The 16,826-nt window shown below is 36.1% G+C and overlaps 1 protein-coding gene across 1 annotated transcript in view; it reads right to left on the bottom strand.

Annotated features, from left to right (window-relative positions):
• Positions 1 to 1,250: 1,250 nt before the first annotated feature.
• The window catches only part of dlst (dihydrolipoamide S-succinyltransferase), a 47,649-nt gene continuing 32,073 nt past the window's right edge, over positions 1,251 to 16,826 (bottom strand). Inside the window, exons 8-15 of the mRNA XM_028822276.2 lie at positions 14,892 to 15,074; positions 14,497 to 14,576; positions 11,224 to 11,321; positions 3,722 to 3,852; positions 3,366 to 3,439; positions 3,109 to 3,192; positions 2,825 to 2,992; positions 1,251 to 1,760 (exon numbers count right to left, since the gene is read on the bottom strand). Coding sequence (XP_028678109.2) covers positions 1,626 to 1,760; positions 2,825 to 2,992; positions 3,109 to 3,192; positions 3,366 to 3,439; positions 3,722 to 3,852; positions 11,224 to 11,321; positions 14,497 to 14,576; positions 14,892 to 15,074 — 953 coding nt within the window. The 3' untranslated portion in view covers positions 1,251 to 1,625. The remainder of the gene's footprint in view (positions 1,761 to 2,824; positions 2,993 to 3,108; positions 3,193 to 3,365; positions 3,440 to 3,721; positions 3,853 to 11,223; positions 11,322 to 14,496; positions 14,577 to 14,891; positions 15,075 to 16,826) is intronic.

The following is a 16,826-nucleotide window of genomic DNA, read 5'->3' as shown; positions in this document are numbered from 1 at the left end:
TTGCAAGGTGTGGTCCAAAAGTCCTTCACCATGCTGGGACAGACTAACAGAAAATGAGGGAAGTTATTGAAGCTACCAGCTGATGTGTCTGATAACCAGGAGAGCAGCAATTCAGGAGTTTGCATCATCCACATCCCCTTTATTGAACATCAGATTGATTCAAGATCCAGAAACGTTCAATATGGAAAAAATATACATTAATGAGTAGAAAAATCAAATGGATACATTTTTTACAGTACTAAGCAATCCGATTTGTACTTGTGTTACATAAAACTGCTAAACACTAATTCATATTCTGTGCAACCCACTTCTAAATACTGAAATCATACCTGACATTGACAATACGGTCCTGGTGTTCTTGATACAATAATACACTGGTAATTTACTGCTTTGAAATGTTATAAAGCTGTATGACTAAACAAAATAATACTTCAATTCTTTGATGCAAAATACATATTTATTCATTAATTAAAAAGCTGTAAATATTTTGGTGCTTTTAAATCCTAATAACGTTCAGAATGATGCAATATACAGTAACTGAATAAGGAAAAGAACATAACTCCTTCTGTACACACTGTTGAGAGGCCATCTGTAAATTCCTCACCAAGTCTGGTAAAAAGTAAAACTGAGCCACCAAGTAGAAACAGGGATGGGGAATCAAAAAGAACAAAGTGAGCTGGAAAGAAAACCTGCAGGCAGATACAGAATCGCACACTTCTAAGAACATAGTTTAAAACTCAGGAATTTCCCCAAAGACCACTAGAAACATGGGAAAACAGCCAAAAACCATGCTTTTATTTTAATTTAGCAAACAAATGTGAAAAATACAAGTTCAATTGAATACATAATCCTGGCTGTTTTATGATTTAATGTTTTATGTTGCTTAGTTTAGGCAGAAACGAAGATGAAGGAGGGGGTGACTATGTCACAGATTAAATGTTTAAGAGGAGTGAAGGATGAAGACCATTTTCTGCATTTACATGATGTAAATCTTGTTGAGGAAAGGACACAGCTAACAGACTTGGAATTAAGATATTGGTGTATTTAATGTTTAAAATCATACTCCTTAAATAGTTTTACAAGTTCAGTTTACAGGACAAACAATTTTGAACATTCCAGAGCACTCAACAAACCAGATTTTTAGTGTGAGAAAGACAAATGTTTGTATTGCTTTTATGCATTTAATTTATATAGATTTTCTCTTTTTGTTACCTTAAATAACAGCTCCTTCTTACCGTACAGACCTAGTAAATATGTTTCCAAGATATACTTAAAAATCCTGGCATTTGCATACAATAAAAACATGCCTTGCACTTTATAATCCAAGCTTATTTCAGGTGGGGGTTGGGGGGGGGGGGGGGGAGAATAAAAAGTAACATTAAATGTTGCAACTCCTTTAATAAAATGCAAGTGTATCCTCATTCACACTGGTAAGGAATCTGATCTACTGACTTCCTGGACTGTTATATGCCCGCAATAGGTATTTTAACTCTGGAATTCACTATCCCCACCTTCACCTCTCAGAACACCTCCTCATACGTGTGGTAATAACCCAAGTGGCACAGCCAAATCTGCAGCAGAGAAGATTGTTATGGACAGCACTGAATTTGTATTGGATGTCCCTACTACAGGCCGAGCAGCAGCACACGGGGATCCTCTACTGTAGCTTTGATCTTGCGTAGGAAGGTCACTGCCTCTCTCCCGTCAATGAGGCGATGGTCATATGTCAAAGCAACATACATCATAGGCCGGATTTCAACCTGAAAATAAAACAAACAAGAGATCAGTCACAAAAAAGGTGTCAAAGTAAAACTAAAATGAGAAAAAAAAGGATATACAGATTTAATGTGGTTCATGTTAGTCTGTTTTGAGTTTGTCAATTTTCCAGTGACCTGCAGGTCCAAAGTATATACAGACTTTATGGAAAGTTTTGTGCATGGATTGGCCGATCATTTTGCGATGTGGATATAATTCTCTACAAGCATTTAGAAATTTATTTACTGGGTATTCTTATACAGTGAGCAGTCCACGATGGTTCTCGGGTACCTATATCTGCACTCATGTTCTTCAACACCTCAAACCACTTGTCTTGGCAAGTTTTAACCAAAAACTAACAGAAAACTACATTGTTTATACAATTGTTATTAAGGCAGTTAAACAGCTAAGCTGTCTTTAATTGAGTGGTGTTGTTTGAGAGATAGTTTAGTGTTATATAAATTGGATATTTCACAATAAAGCAATTCTTATCAGAGTTCCTCATATCGTTGACTTAAATAAAGTAATAAACCTTGGATATTAACAGTCCCCTGAAAGCAGAGTTGGAGGTACACAAAACAAATGATCATTGTAGTATGCTGCTAACCAAATTAGCAAGAAACAGTAGTGCTAGGTTTCAGTGAAATAAAGTACAAAAGGTGTGATGGGGTGAGAAGGAAAAAAAAAAACAAAAAAGGCCAAATACTTACCTGAGAATCAAACCACCCTTGAGGTCTGTTTTTATTTCTCTTAAAAATGACAAATTCCATTACAGTAATTATGATTATCAACTGAATAAAACTTGAAATTTAACTGCTGAAATTACACAAATTAACTGTAAATTACATCATCTGAGGCTGTGAATTTTTATGACAATCTAAGCCCGCCCTACAAAACTTCAGCCATCATTCCATTACAGGGTTGACTTACTCACACTAAATGCATTGTTATGATGTGACTTTATGGTATGAGAAGAAACACAAATAGTCAGAACATCTAAACAGACCTCAGTAAAATGTGCAAACTTACCACATAAACTGTTAGGAGAAATTCTTTAAAAATGACTTACTTTACCACTAATAGCCACTGGTCTGTCAAAGATGCCATGCATGCCCAAGATAGCAGACTGGGGAGGATTAATAATGGGAGTTCCAAAAAGGGACCCAAATACCCCTCCATTGCTTATAGTAAAGGTCCCACCATCCATGTCTTCAACTGCTAGTTCATTCTTGCGAGCCTAGAAACGTATCACCATTAAACATTGTGCTTAATGAGCAAAGTTCACTGTATATTATACTTTTAATGCAAAGACACATCATAAAATTAAGAGGTGTATAGTTTAGATGGCCATACCTTTTCTCCAAGTTCATTAATAGTTCTTTCAATATCTACGAAGTTCATAGTCTCAACACCACGAATAACTGGAACCACAAGACCCTGTCACCAACAGGAAATAATACTTCAGTTTCTGCTTCATACAAGGATTTGATGAATAATGTCATAAATAAATCATGATGAAATTAAAGAAATGCTCATTCCAGGATGCATTCAAATATTAAACAAAACATCAAAAAAGAATGCTGCTGAATTACAGAACACACTTCATTTACCTTTGGAGTAGCTACTGCCACACTGATATCCACATAGTCCCTATATACAATTTCTTTGGTTGTGTCGTCAATAACTGAAACAACAGAAAAGAAAAAAAGTGTACAATCCAAAGCATTTACAGATTTTTCAGGCTTTTTTCAGTGTTGAAGGATTTCTTAAGACAACCACACAATGGATCTTTCTGTCCTCTTGTAAAACAGATGTACGCTATACCTTTTCCATCAACAACTTAAAACATAAGTGCCACAAATTCCCCCCATAACACACACACACACGTGTTCATAAAAAATAATTTCCTTTTCTTTAAATTGATTACTAAAATGTTAAAAAGTAAAATGTTGGAAAGAAGTCTTACCAGCATTAACAGCTGGCTGGTCCTGCAGAGCATATGCTGCAGCTTTTACAAAGGCAGACATAAATCCAAGCTTGATGTTGTGCTTCTTAAGGAAGACGTCTTTGTGCTTGTTTCTCATTTCGTGAATGTTACTGTAAAAGAATTAAGATATTTACCTATCAAAACCTCCAGACAATGAAACCAGAAAAGTGAAAAGCCATTTATATCCACAAAAAGCTCAAGTTATTCTCAGTTCAACAGCACACTACATTATCATGAGAGGCTTGAATAAACTACTGTACACCTTGGCAGAACAAACTGAATTGTGGAGTAGTAGGGACAGATAATCTACCACAATATCTTACAACCATCTGTAATTAAGTGTTTAAGCTGGACTGCAGGTGAACGGGCTGGTGAACACCATTCAGTCAGGAGTGTGCTGCTACTGAGGACCTGCTAAAAGGAGTGATCAGCGAGAGTGCGGTTACCGTTTTACATCCACACCTGCACTCAGTGATGCCCAAGGCAAACATGAGGAACAATTCCTAGTACTGCAAGAAATTCTCCCACACCTCTGAATTTACCCTCAGGTGTCTGACCCTGACATAAGCTGCATGTTACTACCCTTTGAAAACTGAGCTTTGACAGCATTTTTACAGAGCATCTGACCATGACAGTTTTAGACCTTTTAGAAACAGAATGAGAAGTTAGGAGCACGCGCTGATACAGAATGCAAAGCTAAAACTCAAGAACAACACTAACAGGACACACCATTAAGCATAAGCATTACTTGGGGTAATTTTGCAAACTGCCATTCTCCTGCACCGTAATAAGTGAGTACGGCTACGTTAGAAATATTGTCTGCATATTTTACAACATTTAAACAAACTACATTATGTATTAAAATATAAAAAACACTAAAAGTATTATTGGTTTTCATTGAAATACTTATTACATTTTACGCTATCATAAAATGCATGGCCCCCACTCAAAAAGATTTTAGATACATATATCTCTAGTTTAGGCGTCCTGAAGATATTAAACCCAAGTGTGAAGTGTCTATTCCAAACCCATCCATCCAGTATATCCTGAAGCTCTTACCACTCCCACCCAACAACCACACGCTAGGTTTGAATTGTTTGCTGTTCCTACAATCATTCTTTTTACACCATGCTGATTTTAGTCAATATGGTTGCATGCATCTTTTTAATTAATTTATTTGCTAAAATTCACTGTCACAATTGCATATTTGGGAGGATTCAGATTATACTGTACCAGCAGTATCATTCAAATGTAAATCTGCACACACTTCCTACTGCTTATACAAAATGGGAGAATATCAGAATAAAGTACAGTACTCATTCTTCTTGTAATGGCAAATTGCAGTTTTGTCAGATGCAGTATTGCTTCTGGGTGACAAGGATGTTTGTTGCTGCAAAGTAATTTTTGTGCCAGATCAAGTTAAACGTGGATGCACCCGATATTAAAGACCATATTAATAAAGCAACAGTTCCAGGGAGATAAAAAGTGGCCCCATCTGTAACTCTGCAAATGATCTACAGAATGTCACATAGAGGATGCTGTGGTCTTGATGCAAATGAAGTACTGACTGCTAAGCAGCATGTGTGTCACAAATCAATTACTGCCAACCAGCCAGGCTACATTATCTCCACTTTGAAGTACAGTAGTGGCAATACTGAGCTATGGGGTACTTTCAGCAGCATAGACTAACATCGTGTAATATCATGCAATTCGTTCCATCTCTACTCTTATATGGAGTACACAAGCTCCTGATAAGTAAAGGAAAGGCTTTGTTGTATTAATTATTTCAACAAAAGTAAAGACTGGCTTTACCTGTAAGACAGATCAGCAATAAAATATTTCTCTGCAATGTAATACATTTGGGGGGACTTTATAATAATCAAATTAATAACTCAGACATATTAAATACAGGAAACCATAAGCTTTGTGATATTTAAATTATTGAAGAAAAATCTGAACAATGATCGTTTAGTACCATAAAATTTAGATAACACCGCAGTACCATCGATGCACATGTCCAAACTCACGTAAGGCCACTTTGAAATACATAGGTCTCTGGTAATGTTGGAGGACAAAATTTGTGACTGTCAAAAAAGAATTCACACATAAAGCTACTTAAACAGCTTGTGAGGGCAGATGTTGGTAATTATGAGTCTATAATAACTTAATTTGTTATAAATAGCACTTCACCAAAAATAATGTAAGAAAAAAAATAGGAAATAATCATGGCAAGAGTGACTGCATATTCAAATTAATTTTCTTGCCAAAGCATACTGTGTTGCAAAGGGAGAATCGTTTTTTATAAATAAATCTTAATTGTAGATGTTATAGTAATGAAAGATATTAAGACAAGTTTTCTCCAGATAATACAAATTTTCCCCTATTTTCCCATTCAAATTTTTGTTTTCCTGCCTGTAAGTGTATTTAACTTCTAGGGTTACCTTGCTAACGGCATTAGAGTCTCCCAAGACAAATGCACTCAGAGAAAACAGAGAAGAAGTGATAAAAATCTTCACTTATAAAGCCTATGCAAACCTTATTGCCTTGTCATAAAAGCCTGTTCCATTTCAGCATGTCTCACAGTCATCTGGTTATTCTCAGAGGACCTTCTACAGAGCCCAAGCCATCTAATACAACTCCTTCCCTTAGTCTCCAGAAAAAAAGCCATCTTTGGGAGACCTTCCTTTACCAAATCAATGAAAACAGAATTATATGACCAAGAGAACATCTAAATAGCTGTAAGATGACACCTTCATTAGCTCCTGAAAGAAATTCTCAAAGTGTTGCCTCTTTTGCTGGAAAATGTAAAATGCACACATAAATTAATAAAGATAGTTTTACCAATCTTATCATTGTTTCAGAGGCATTATGTGAAAATATTTATTTTTGTCAAAGAAAATATAGAGTTTCATAAGGATAAATACAATCCCAGTGGATCTGCTAAAATTTAGTTTTAGACGTATCCATATATATTTACTAAACATTGTTTAAAATCTTTTCATTTAAATCATTATTTCAAGTTCTTTTAAAAATAAGCAGGAAGGTCAGTAATTTAGGAAAAATATCTTAATCCAGTTGTGATGTACATATTTTTATTCCAACTGTGTAATGAGCAGCTTTTCACCTTTAGCAGGAAATTCTTTATAGTTTAGTTAAGATGAATCAAAATCACGTATATTCAAATAAAATGGAAACAATGATTTAAGGGATAAATTAGGAAAATATTTTTTGCATAATCAATCTTTAAGAGATCCATATTCCACCTGAATCAAACTATGTTAAGCAGAATATTTATTTATTTACTTGTGGTCAAGACCACCAGTAAATATCATACAATGAATAATTAGTGTAGAAGTCATTAAAAAGAAATGCATCAGTCTTTCCTTTTGTAACATCATAAGACAGCGGGTTTCTTCTCAAAACCTGTGTGCCACTCAAAGCATCAAAACAGAAAAAAAATACGTATCCTAAATCTCGTAATATATACAAATGATTGTGTGTTTGGTACCCCTCCCTTATTGTAGAGATAAAGACCATAGGCTATGTTTCAGTATAAACATTTACTTTGGTAAAATCTATTAAGTGACAGCACCATACTGCACTTTATTAGGGAAGTGCCCCTAAAAGGAGTTTTGGGTATTGGCAAAGGTTTGTCAAGCTGCTCCCCATGGTGGGTATACACAGTGACACTTTCACTTGGGGCAAAATTTTGTTCCCTGGGGCATTTAGTTTAGTGGTCACACTTGCACTTTATTCCTTCCCAAGGCTGCTCCAGGTATTTCAGCTAGTCTACTATGCTTAACATCAGAGTTAATACCTGAATGTATGGCTCTTGGCAAGTTATTTAATATGTTTGTGCTCCATATACAAGAATGCTTACTTAAAAGGTGTGAAAAGGCAGTGTTCTAAAAAACAGACCTAATTCAAATTTTCTTGCAACATCAAGCAGTGGAAGTGGTAAATACTAAAAATTGTCTTTTACCTAGTTTAATTTCTAGCCACAAAGTTGTGTTAACATTTGTAAAATTTTCTAAAAATTAAAAAAATCAGTATGTCAACTACAATATTTAATGAAGATAATGAAACAGGAACAGGTTATTATTTGTTAAGTCAAGTGTTTAACAGTAATGCTAAATTACCTTTTTTCACTAAACATCTACAGTTTTAATAATAAACAACATTCTCCTCTGGGATATTTGGTATGATATAATTCCTATGGGCGGCACGGTGGCGCAGTGGGTAGCGCTGCTGCCTCGCAGTTGGGAGATCTGGGGACCTGGGTTCGATTCCCGGGTCCTCCCTGCGTGGAGTTTGCATGTTCTCCCCGTGTCTGCGTGGGTTTCCTCCGGGCGCTCCGGTTTCCTCCCACATTCCAAAGACATGGAGGTTAGGTGGATTGGCGATTCTAAATTGGCCCTAGTGTGTGCTTGGTGTGTGGGTGTGTTTGTGTGTGTCCTGCGGTGGGTTGGCACCCTGCCCAGGATTGTTTCCTGCCTTGTGCCCTGTGTTGGCTGGGATTGGCTCCAGCAGACCCCCGTGACCCTGTGTTCGGATTCAGCGGGTTGGAAAATGGATGGATGGATAATTCCTATGTTACTCAATGACGGTGAGGCTTCCAGTTCTATGAGCAGAAACACAGGCTCATTCCTATATTCCTATACAATGTTTCACAATATAGATAAGGCTGTTCAAGTTGTAGAAAGATTTTGCCAAACATAGCATTTATAATTGTAGCTGTTAGTATATATTATAGATTCACCCTTCTACAGAATATATAAACATAAAGCATGTATTATTTTTATATCTCCCAGGTAAAGATGTTCATCTGGTTAACATTCTACTAATGTCATTGTTTACTATTCAGTTTATGTAATAGTAAGTTCAGGGGCGGCTATAGGCTCGTGGCGGCCTTGGCCCCTTCGCCCACTTGCTCCTTCCTGTGACGCAATGAAAGCCTCCTGAGCCGCCTTTCTCTTTCATTTCGAATAACCAGATTCATGTACTCGAAATCTCTTCATTTTGCTTAGAATGGGTATGCGAATGTCTTGTGTCCCCTATCCGACCAGATATTCACTATGACTATTGCGCTAACACTTTATTAAAACTAGGTGAAACATTAACTTGTAAGATGACTTGCCCACTTGCACTAGCTTCGCTTCTATATGCGCGTGTCCATAACTTGAAAATCAAGTGGCAGCCCATGATATTCTCATTACAGCAGGACTTTATAATACTACATATAGCTTACTGCTCCGACTCTAGCGACATTAGTAAATACAGCGTACTAATCAACAAGAAATGCAATGTTTTTTGGCCACATTGCCATCAGCTGTGTCGCTATTTTCTCTTTCTGTTTTATATTCAATATATATTGGCGTGGCAGCCCCTGGGATTTGGCAGCCCTGTGCAGGTGCACAGTTTGCACATGCCTAAGGCCGCCCCTGGTGAGCCATGAACACAGCGAACAAGGGTACAAGATTGCTGTCCGAAAAATTCCATTGGGCAACCAACGTTTTTTTTTTTTGCTCCGAGAAATAATTCTGAAAGACACTGACATTAAAGTATAAGCAACAAGGACTTACATTTTTTTTCCTACTTTAAGAATACTTTTCTTACAGTAGACCGATACATTTCAAACAGTTTTTCTGTGATTTTTACAATAACATTCTGAGTATTAGACTAAGCCATATGGAACAAAATCCAGCTAATGAGGTTTCTTGCTTTTATACAGCTGAGTGCCTCTTAAACTACGACCTCTCAATTAGCTCTTTGATTGGCTAATTTATAACTCCATTATTTAAGCTTCTAGCTATGCTTACCCTTTTCATTTCTATGGCATGTGTTTGACCTTCTGAACAATTCATAAAAGAGTTCATATTTAATTTTTTAGGACAGGAGTAATGTAAGCTAAATAAATTCAGGGTTAAGAGTTAACACTTAAAACAATGCAGGATCTCAAATGATCACAAAAAAGCTTTGCATCAGTATAATACTTTACAGTAATCCCTCGCTATATCGCACTTTTGACTTTCGAAGCTTCACTCTATCGCGAATTTTATATGTAAGCATATCTAAATATATAACACGGATTTTTCGCTGCTTTGCGGGTCTGCAGACAATGGGTCTTTTTATTTCTGGTACATGCTTCCTCAGTTGGTTTTCCCAGCTGATTTCATACAAGGGACAGTATTGGTGGATGGCTGAGAAGTTACCCAATCAGAGCACGCAGTTAAGTTCCTGTGTGCTGATTGGTTCAGCGACGGAGCGGCGAATTCGATTCCGCTGCATTAACCAGGAAGTCTCATCTCACTCATTCAGCATCAACGTGCTCCTGCTACTGCTTCAGGGGCCGTGCCCAAGCGCCAACAGAAGATGCTAACGATTGCCAAAAAGGTAAAAGTTTTAGATATGTTGAAGGAAGGGAACAGCTACACCGCTGCAGGACACCATTATGGCATCAGTGAGTCCACGATTCTTTTTATTGAAAAAGAAAGAAAAGAATACAAGATCTACGGCTGCAGTGTCCCTTAACCAGGGCGCAAAACAAGTTGTAAGTGGACGTAATAAGGCGGTAGTCCGGATGGAATCTGCTTTCGGGATTTGGATTGAAGAGTGCTGGAAGAAGAACAACAGCGGTGCTACACAATTGCCTGAAGAGGCTCCTTTAGAAGAGCTGTAACACTCTCCTTTGTTGTGCAGTAAAATTAAACTCATCTTTATCGGACAAGTCGTCGTGTCATTGTTAGTGAGTAACCATAATTAATTTTCTATGTACAGTACTTATTACATGTACATAGTTTAGTGTCACTGTACATACATTTTACTGTATACAATTTTTCTTGCATTGTACGTATTTATTGCTGGTGGCCTGGAGACGCTCGATATCTTTAAAATAACATTTAGGTTTTACTGTATATAAACTTTTTACATACATAATTTCAATGAATCGTACCTAATATCTAAGAGAATACAAAGGGTTTATGCTGTATAATTGTGCGGGAAATGTTTATAATAGTGTGGGAGAGTATATAAGGGCTTAAAATATATAAAAATAACCATATGAACATATGGTTTTTACTTCGCGGATTTTCACCTTTCGTGGGGGGTTCTGGAACGCAATCCCCGCGATCGAGGAAGGATTACTGTATTATATTGACAATGTTTTACTTTTGCTTGTAATTTTCATTAGTGGACCTTTTGTAAACGTGTCAATTTATATAGAGATCTGAACTGGGCTAGTAGGATGACTTTTAAAAACAAAAAGTATTTTTAAAGATTACTATTATTGATAACTAGTATTCCTCTCTGAATCTACCAAGCTTTAACAGATACAGTAGATTTACACACCCATACCGTTAAATTATACAGAAGATTTTTAATTAGTGTTGACTTTGACAGCATTTGGCTGACCTCGCACAAATCACAATATTAAAGTCATTTTTCGGTGTTATTATTTATGAGCTCTATTGGCCACTTCTCACCTCATATCAACTTCATTAAAAGTTGTCAACATGGCACAAGTGTTCTGTGCTTCTTTGAGCCTCTGTGCAATCCTTAGCCTCATTCTGTTCATTTTTACCTGAAACACAAAATATTATTAGACAAATAGACTGTCACCCTGGATGGTATGTAGACAATAATGTGGTTACCTATCTTAAAAAATATTTTTCACTATACCCATTTCTACTAAATGACTATATACTGTATTTAAAAATAGGACATCATTTTATTTCCTGGAAGAAAAGAGGTTTATTTTTTTCAAAGCAAGAAACAGAATTTTAAGCGTGAGGTCTTGTGGTTAGTTTCATAAAGTGAATTTAAGTTCTGCACTTGGGTAAAAAGAACAGCAGCTGGAAGGGTATGAAAGTGGATGGTGCAAAATCAGCCAGAGGTAGACCATATGTTAATATTAGCGTGTGGTAGCTGCCACTGCTGAACCATTTCTGCTTGTAGACCTCTAGTCCTAAAGGCCTAACCTACTTAATAAAAGAACTGGCCATGAGAAAATGATAGATGTGTGTGCTCACAATATATTTGATAAACAAACATTTTGGTACTCTGTAACACAGCTATTTTCTGCACTATTTTGCTTAATACAAGATATATGCCTATTGGAGAACAAGAAAGCAGTCATCCTAAATCTACATCCCTGACCTCTGCCACAAGACAAGGGATTATACAGTAACTAGGAATAGAACAGTTCAAAATAAAACAGTTTACTAAAATTTCTGCTACATCACTTTCGCTACATGTTCAAAAAATAAAAGTTCAAAACAATTTCAAATACATAGTTTTACATACTTTTATTTGACAAGGTTGCAGCTGAGTTTAATTATACTGAAGAATGATAAAATAGCACATCACAGTGAAACAAGGCCCCAGTTTGGTATACAATGGTAGTGGCAAAACAACTTGCCACACCAGCACCATTGTAACAGCTAGTACACCACCAGACTGGTGAGAGTTGTCAGTAATTGGACTACCTAATCCTTTTAAAGTAACAAAACATGCCAAAGAGAATATATTAAAGCTAGCAACAACTATGGGCTACAAGATGGCATACAGTCACACAAGGGAGACAGAAGCAAGGATACCAGGGGCTGCCAGGCACAGCTCTAGCATAGTGTCTCTTGAACATAAGGAAAACCACCAGGGATGAGGAAGAGTGTAGAGCAGGAGTACACAATTACCACAAAATTCATATATGATGATTATTGTCCTTGACATTGTAATTGAAATAATTAATTTTGGTTAAACACATTACAATCAAATATGTATTTTGCATATACTGCATTCTGTATAGTCACAGCACAGTAGAACTTCCATTTTACAGATTGAGGGAACCATTTAAAAATTGTTAAATGATGGATTAGTTTAAAAATTAAAAAACGTGTGCTTAAAACAACATTGTTCCATTTTCATTGTTTACAATACAAATGCAGGATAACTGTGTCACTGTTTTTGTTATTCATGAATACAGAAAATTACTGACATTTAAATTTTATTTCATACATATTGCATACATATATAGTATATGCAACAAAAAAAATCTTTTTTTTCCTAAATAAATGTTACTTCTGCAATACTACTCTTTAGTACCACTCACCATTTAAATATGTAAATTGCAGGAAAATGTTAAACATGGTAATGTTAAATTGGGGTTCTATCGAATAAAAAAAAATGTTGCATGTTACGTAAAATCAAAGTGCAGAGTAAAATATTACATGATAGCAATACAAGCTTAACAACTTAATGTAATCACAACCTCATAGTTCTATTGCATGGATATGTTAAAGCACTACATGGAACAATATATAACAAGCACGAGAGGTATTAGATAGTAACACATAGTTCCATGCTGCTGCCATTGTGTGCCATTTATATAATGTGCTAGAATACACATACACACTTTCTAAATAATTTTCAAGGTCATTATAAGCTTAAAATCACAGTATTTGCTCGATTACTTACAAAACAGGAGTACTAAGTGGAATCATACTCAAAAATAACACACAATTAATTTTGCGGCCCTATTGTACAGTCAAGGGGACAGCTGGTGGCGAGCCTATGACTAGTAGGAGTTAAGATTTCCAAAAATGGAAATGGGATGGCAAGGTACAAGAAGCCTCTGACATGATAGTCACAAACTAACACCTAAAAGGCCACAAGGCTGTTTATTCCTTTACTGCTTGTTGGTGTTTTGAATGCACCTTGTTCTTGCCCTTCATTGTGGGTCTTATTTTTATATAATATACAAACCTTTTTACATTCATTCGACTTCCCTGGTGTTATTCTGTGTTTGATATAACATAATCCATTATCTTTTAAAATGTACATGTCATGATTAGCATAATTTAAAACTTACTTAATACTATTTACAGAATAGTATCTGATAACTATAATATGTTTATGCTTATCACAAAGTATAAAATGAAATGTTACATTATTAGTTGATAAAGTTATGAATTATCTTATTACAGATAAAGTATCTACTGTTTAAATAACCAAAATCCCACAAAGGCACGGAATGGACTGTAAAAATATGTATGCAATAAAACCATGACTAGAATTAGGCAACTATAAGTTCAATGAAGAAGTCTTACATTTCATTAATAATTAAACTATGTAATACCAAAATGATAAATACATAAGGAGTAAGGGGATGCTGAGCATCTTTAAAATGGTGACTTATAATCATACTGAAGATGGAATACTACTTAAATGCACCCCTGGAAAAAAGGCAAGACAATACCTGTTCAGACAGAGCAGTGTGGTTTTGATTATTGTCTGCTCTGTGTGATTCACTTGCTTCAAATCATTTCAATAGACAGAAGTATGCATCCCAATGATAAATTATGAAATGCTTCAGATGTGACAAAAACATTACTTTTTAATACGAATTTTCCATAAGGCAATGCTATGTACCTTGCTAACAAATCCCATTTTCCAAACAAAATAACACATCTGACAATGTCAGAGAAATATTGTCTAATAATATGTAACAAAATTAGTAAAGGTTATAAACTGGCATTGGCACATTTAACATTATACATAGTTATTGTCTGTTTTTTTCACCTGTATTATTATCATTCTTTAATTTAATATTATTTATTGTATCAGTATGCTGCTGCTGAAGAATGTGAATTTCCCATCGGGATTAATAAAGTATCTATCTATCTATCTCTATCTAACTTAAAGCTTCTGTATACTCTTGCAACAACCACAATGTTGAAACAATTTACCCTTTTACTTACCCTGTGCTCAGATCTTGCTCCTTTAACCGCACTGTCAAATGAAGGTGAGGGGGGAGCTTCTGAGGGTTTAACCGCTGAAACTAAAACCCATAATGGAAAATAATGAAGAAAATTAGGTACATTTTAATTTTAAATGAGAATAAGCCAGAGATAAGCCCAAAAGATATTAAATACACATTTTGTTATTGTAAATATATAAATATTTTCATTTGTATTTTTTTCTATTTTGTGCATTATTATTTACAATAATCATCCTAAGTGTACTTTATAATTACCAGGAAACATTGAAAAGTTTTATTACTAAAAAAAAAAAAATACATTCATTTTAAGAGCTACAAAGATAAAAATACTTGGGTCATAGATGCCAGAGATGTAAATGTGTTGGCATGGTCTACCTGGTTTGGAAGTAATGGCTTGACCAGATACTGATGGAACAGGAGGCATAGTTGTGGGTATGGGACCAGGAGCAGCTGCAGCAGGTGGTAATGTGGAAGGAGGGGGAGTAGGACCCTCCACCTTAGGAGCAGCAGCCTGCACACTGTCAGACACCTGAGCTTTTGTAGCTTTAGTAGCAGCAGCTAGAAATTGAAGAGAGGAAAACAAATTTGATACTTTTACAAAGCTAAGTGATATTAAATGATTGTCTGTCTCTGTTCATAAAACACACAACTCCAGCTTCACTTCCTAATCTTGCTCTTTGCTGTTCAGGGAACTTGTTTTGTCGAGTTCAACACACTCTCTCTCTGCAATTTTTTTTACACGTATCCTTTATTCAAATTTAGTATCACCAATTGCTTAAACATGCTTGAAAAACTGGAAGTGTTAATATGGATGATCTTTTTTTTTTGAATTTCGCCAAAACTGCTTTCACTTGGAAGCAAGTTTCCTTCAATTGTATCTGCAGGACAGTTGGATATTCTTCTTCTTTTGGCTGCTCCCATTAGGGGTTGCCACAGTGGATCATCTTCTTCCATATCTTTCTGTCCTCTGTATCTTGTTCTGTTACACCCATCACCTGCATGTCCTCTCTCACCACATCCATAAACCTTCTCTTAGGCATTCCTCTTTTCCTCTTCCTTGGCAGCTTTATCTTTTAACGTCCTTCTCCCAATATACCCAGCATCTCTCCTCTGCACATGTCCAAACCAACGCAATCTCGCCTCTCTGATTTTGTCTCCCAACCGTCCAACTTGAGCAGACCCTCTAATGTCCTCATTTCTAATCCTATCCATCCTCGTCACACACAATGCAAATCTTAGCATCTTTAACTCTGCCACCTCCAGCTCTGTCTCCTGTTTTCTGGTCAGTGCCACCGTCTCCAACACATATAACATAGCTGGTCTCACTACCATCCTGTAGACCTTCCCTTCCACTCTTGCAGATACCAGTCTGTCACAAATTACTCCTGACACTCTTCTCCAACCATTCCACCCTGCCCGCACTCTCTAGGACAAATGGAAATTCATTTATAAAAATAAAATTTAAAAAGAAAAATATCTAACTTTTAGTGTTTACTTGTTACCTTATGTATATAGCTTTTGGTATGATACTTCAATATAGTGATAATTCTTGATGTGTGACATCTGTTGGAATGAAGAATGCAATGCATCTTATTTCATAACATGCTAAACTAGATGCCCACTGCAACTGTCAATGCTGAAATTGCTCAACAAACTTTATCTGCTGGACAGACAGATTGGCATAGCTAATACAGATAAAGATGAAAGGAAATAAAATGGCCGATACAGGAAATATTTCTCTGTTTTCTTTTATACAGTTACAGTTTGTCTTTTGCTGCAGCTATACAGTATATGCTATAGGATTCTCGATAGCAGTGCCTATAATTGGAAATTACCTTCTGTTGTAATGAAAAATACAATGCAGACAATGCAATATAATCCCCAAAGAACCCAGCAGGGCTGTACTAAACTCTAGCTCCCAGCATGCCCTGCGGGATTCTGTGGTACCACAGCCATCCAGGAGGGCTGCCCTCTAATGTCCCAATGGAGGTACTGCCTCACTGATGCTCTCTCCACCGGTCCTACCATTCTGTTGCCATCCTGGCCAGGTAATGGCCGCAGCCACCCGTCACAATAAATATATACACACACACACACACACAGAGTTATATAGATATACATACACAAAATTACATTTATTTTAATTACAGCTCTAAGCCCTTATTTACAAACTAGAATTTAAATATAAACCATAGTGGTGAAACTAATGTCATCTTAATTTTTCATGATTTTGGGAAAAGTAAACTTACTATCCTTATGTTTGCTGGGCAGACTAACAGGAAGTGCTTTTCTGTATCTGCCTATCTTGAC

This window comes from Erpetoichthys calabaricus, chromosome 16 (genome assembly GCF_900747795.2).
Source record: "Erpetoichthys calabaricus chromosome 16, fErpCal1.3, whole genome shotgun sequence".
NCBI lineage: Eukaryota > Metazoa > Chordata > Cladistia > Polypteriformes > Polypteridae > Erpetoichthys > Erpetoichthys calabaricus.
The sequence above is the reverse complement of the archived record's forward strand: the minus strand, read 5'-3'. Positions and strand labels throughout refer to the sequence as shown.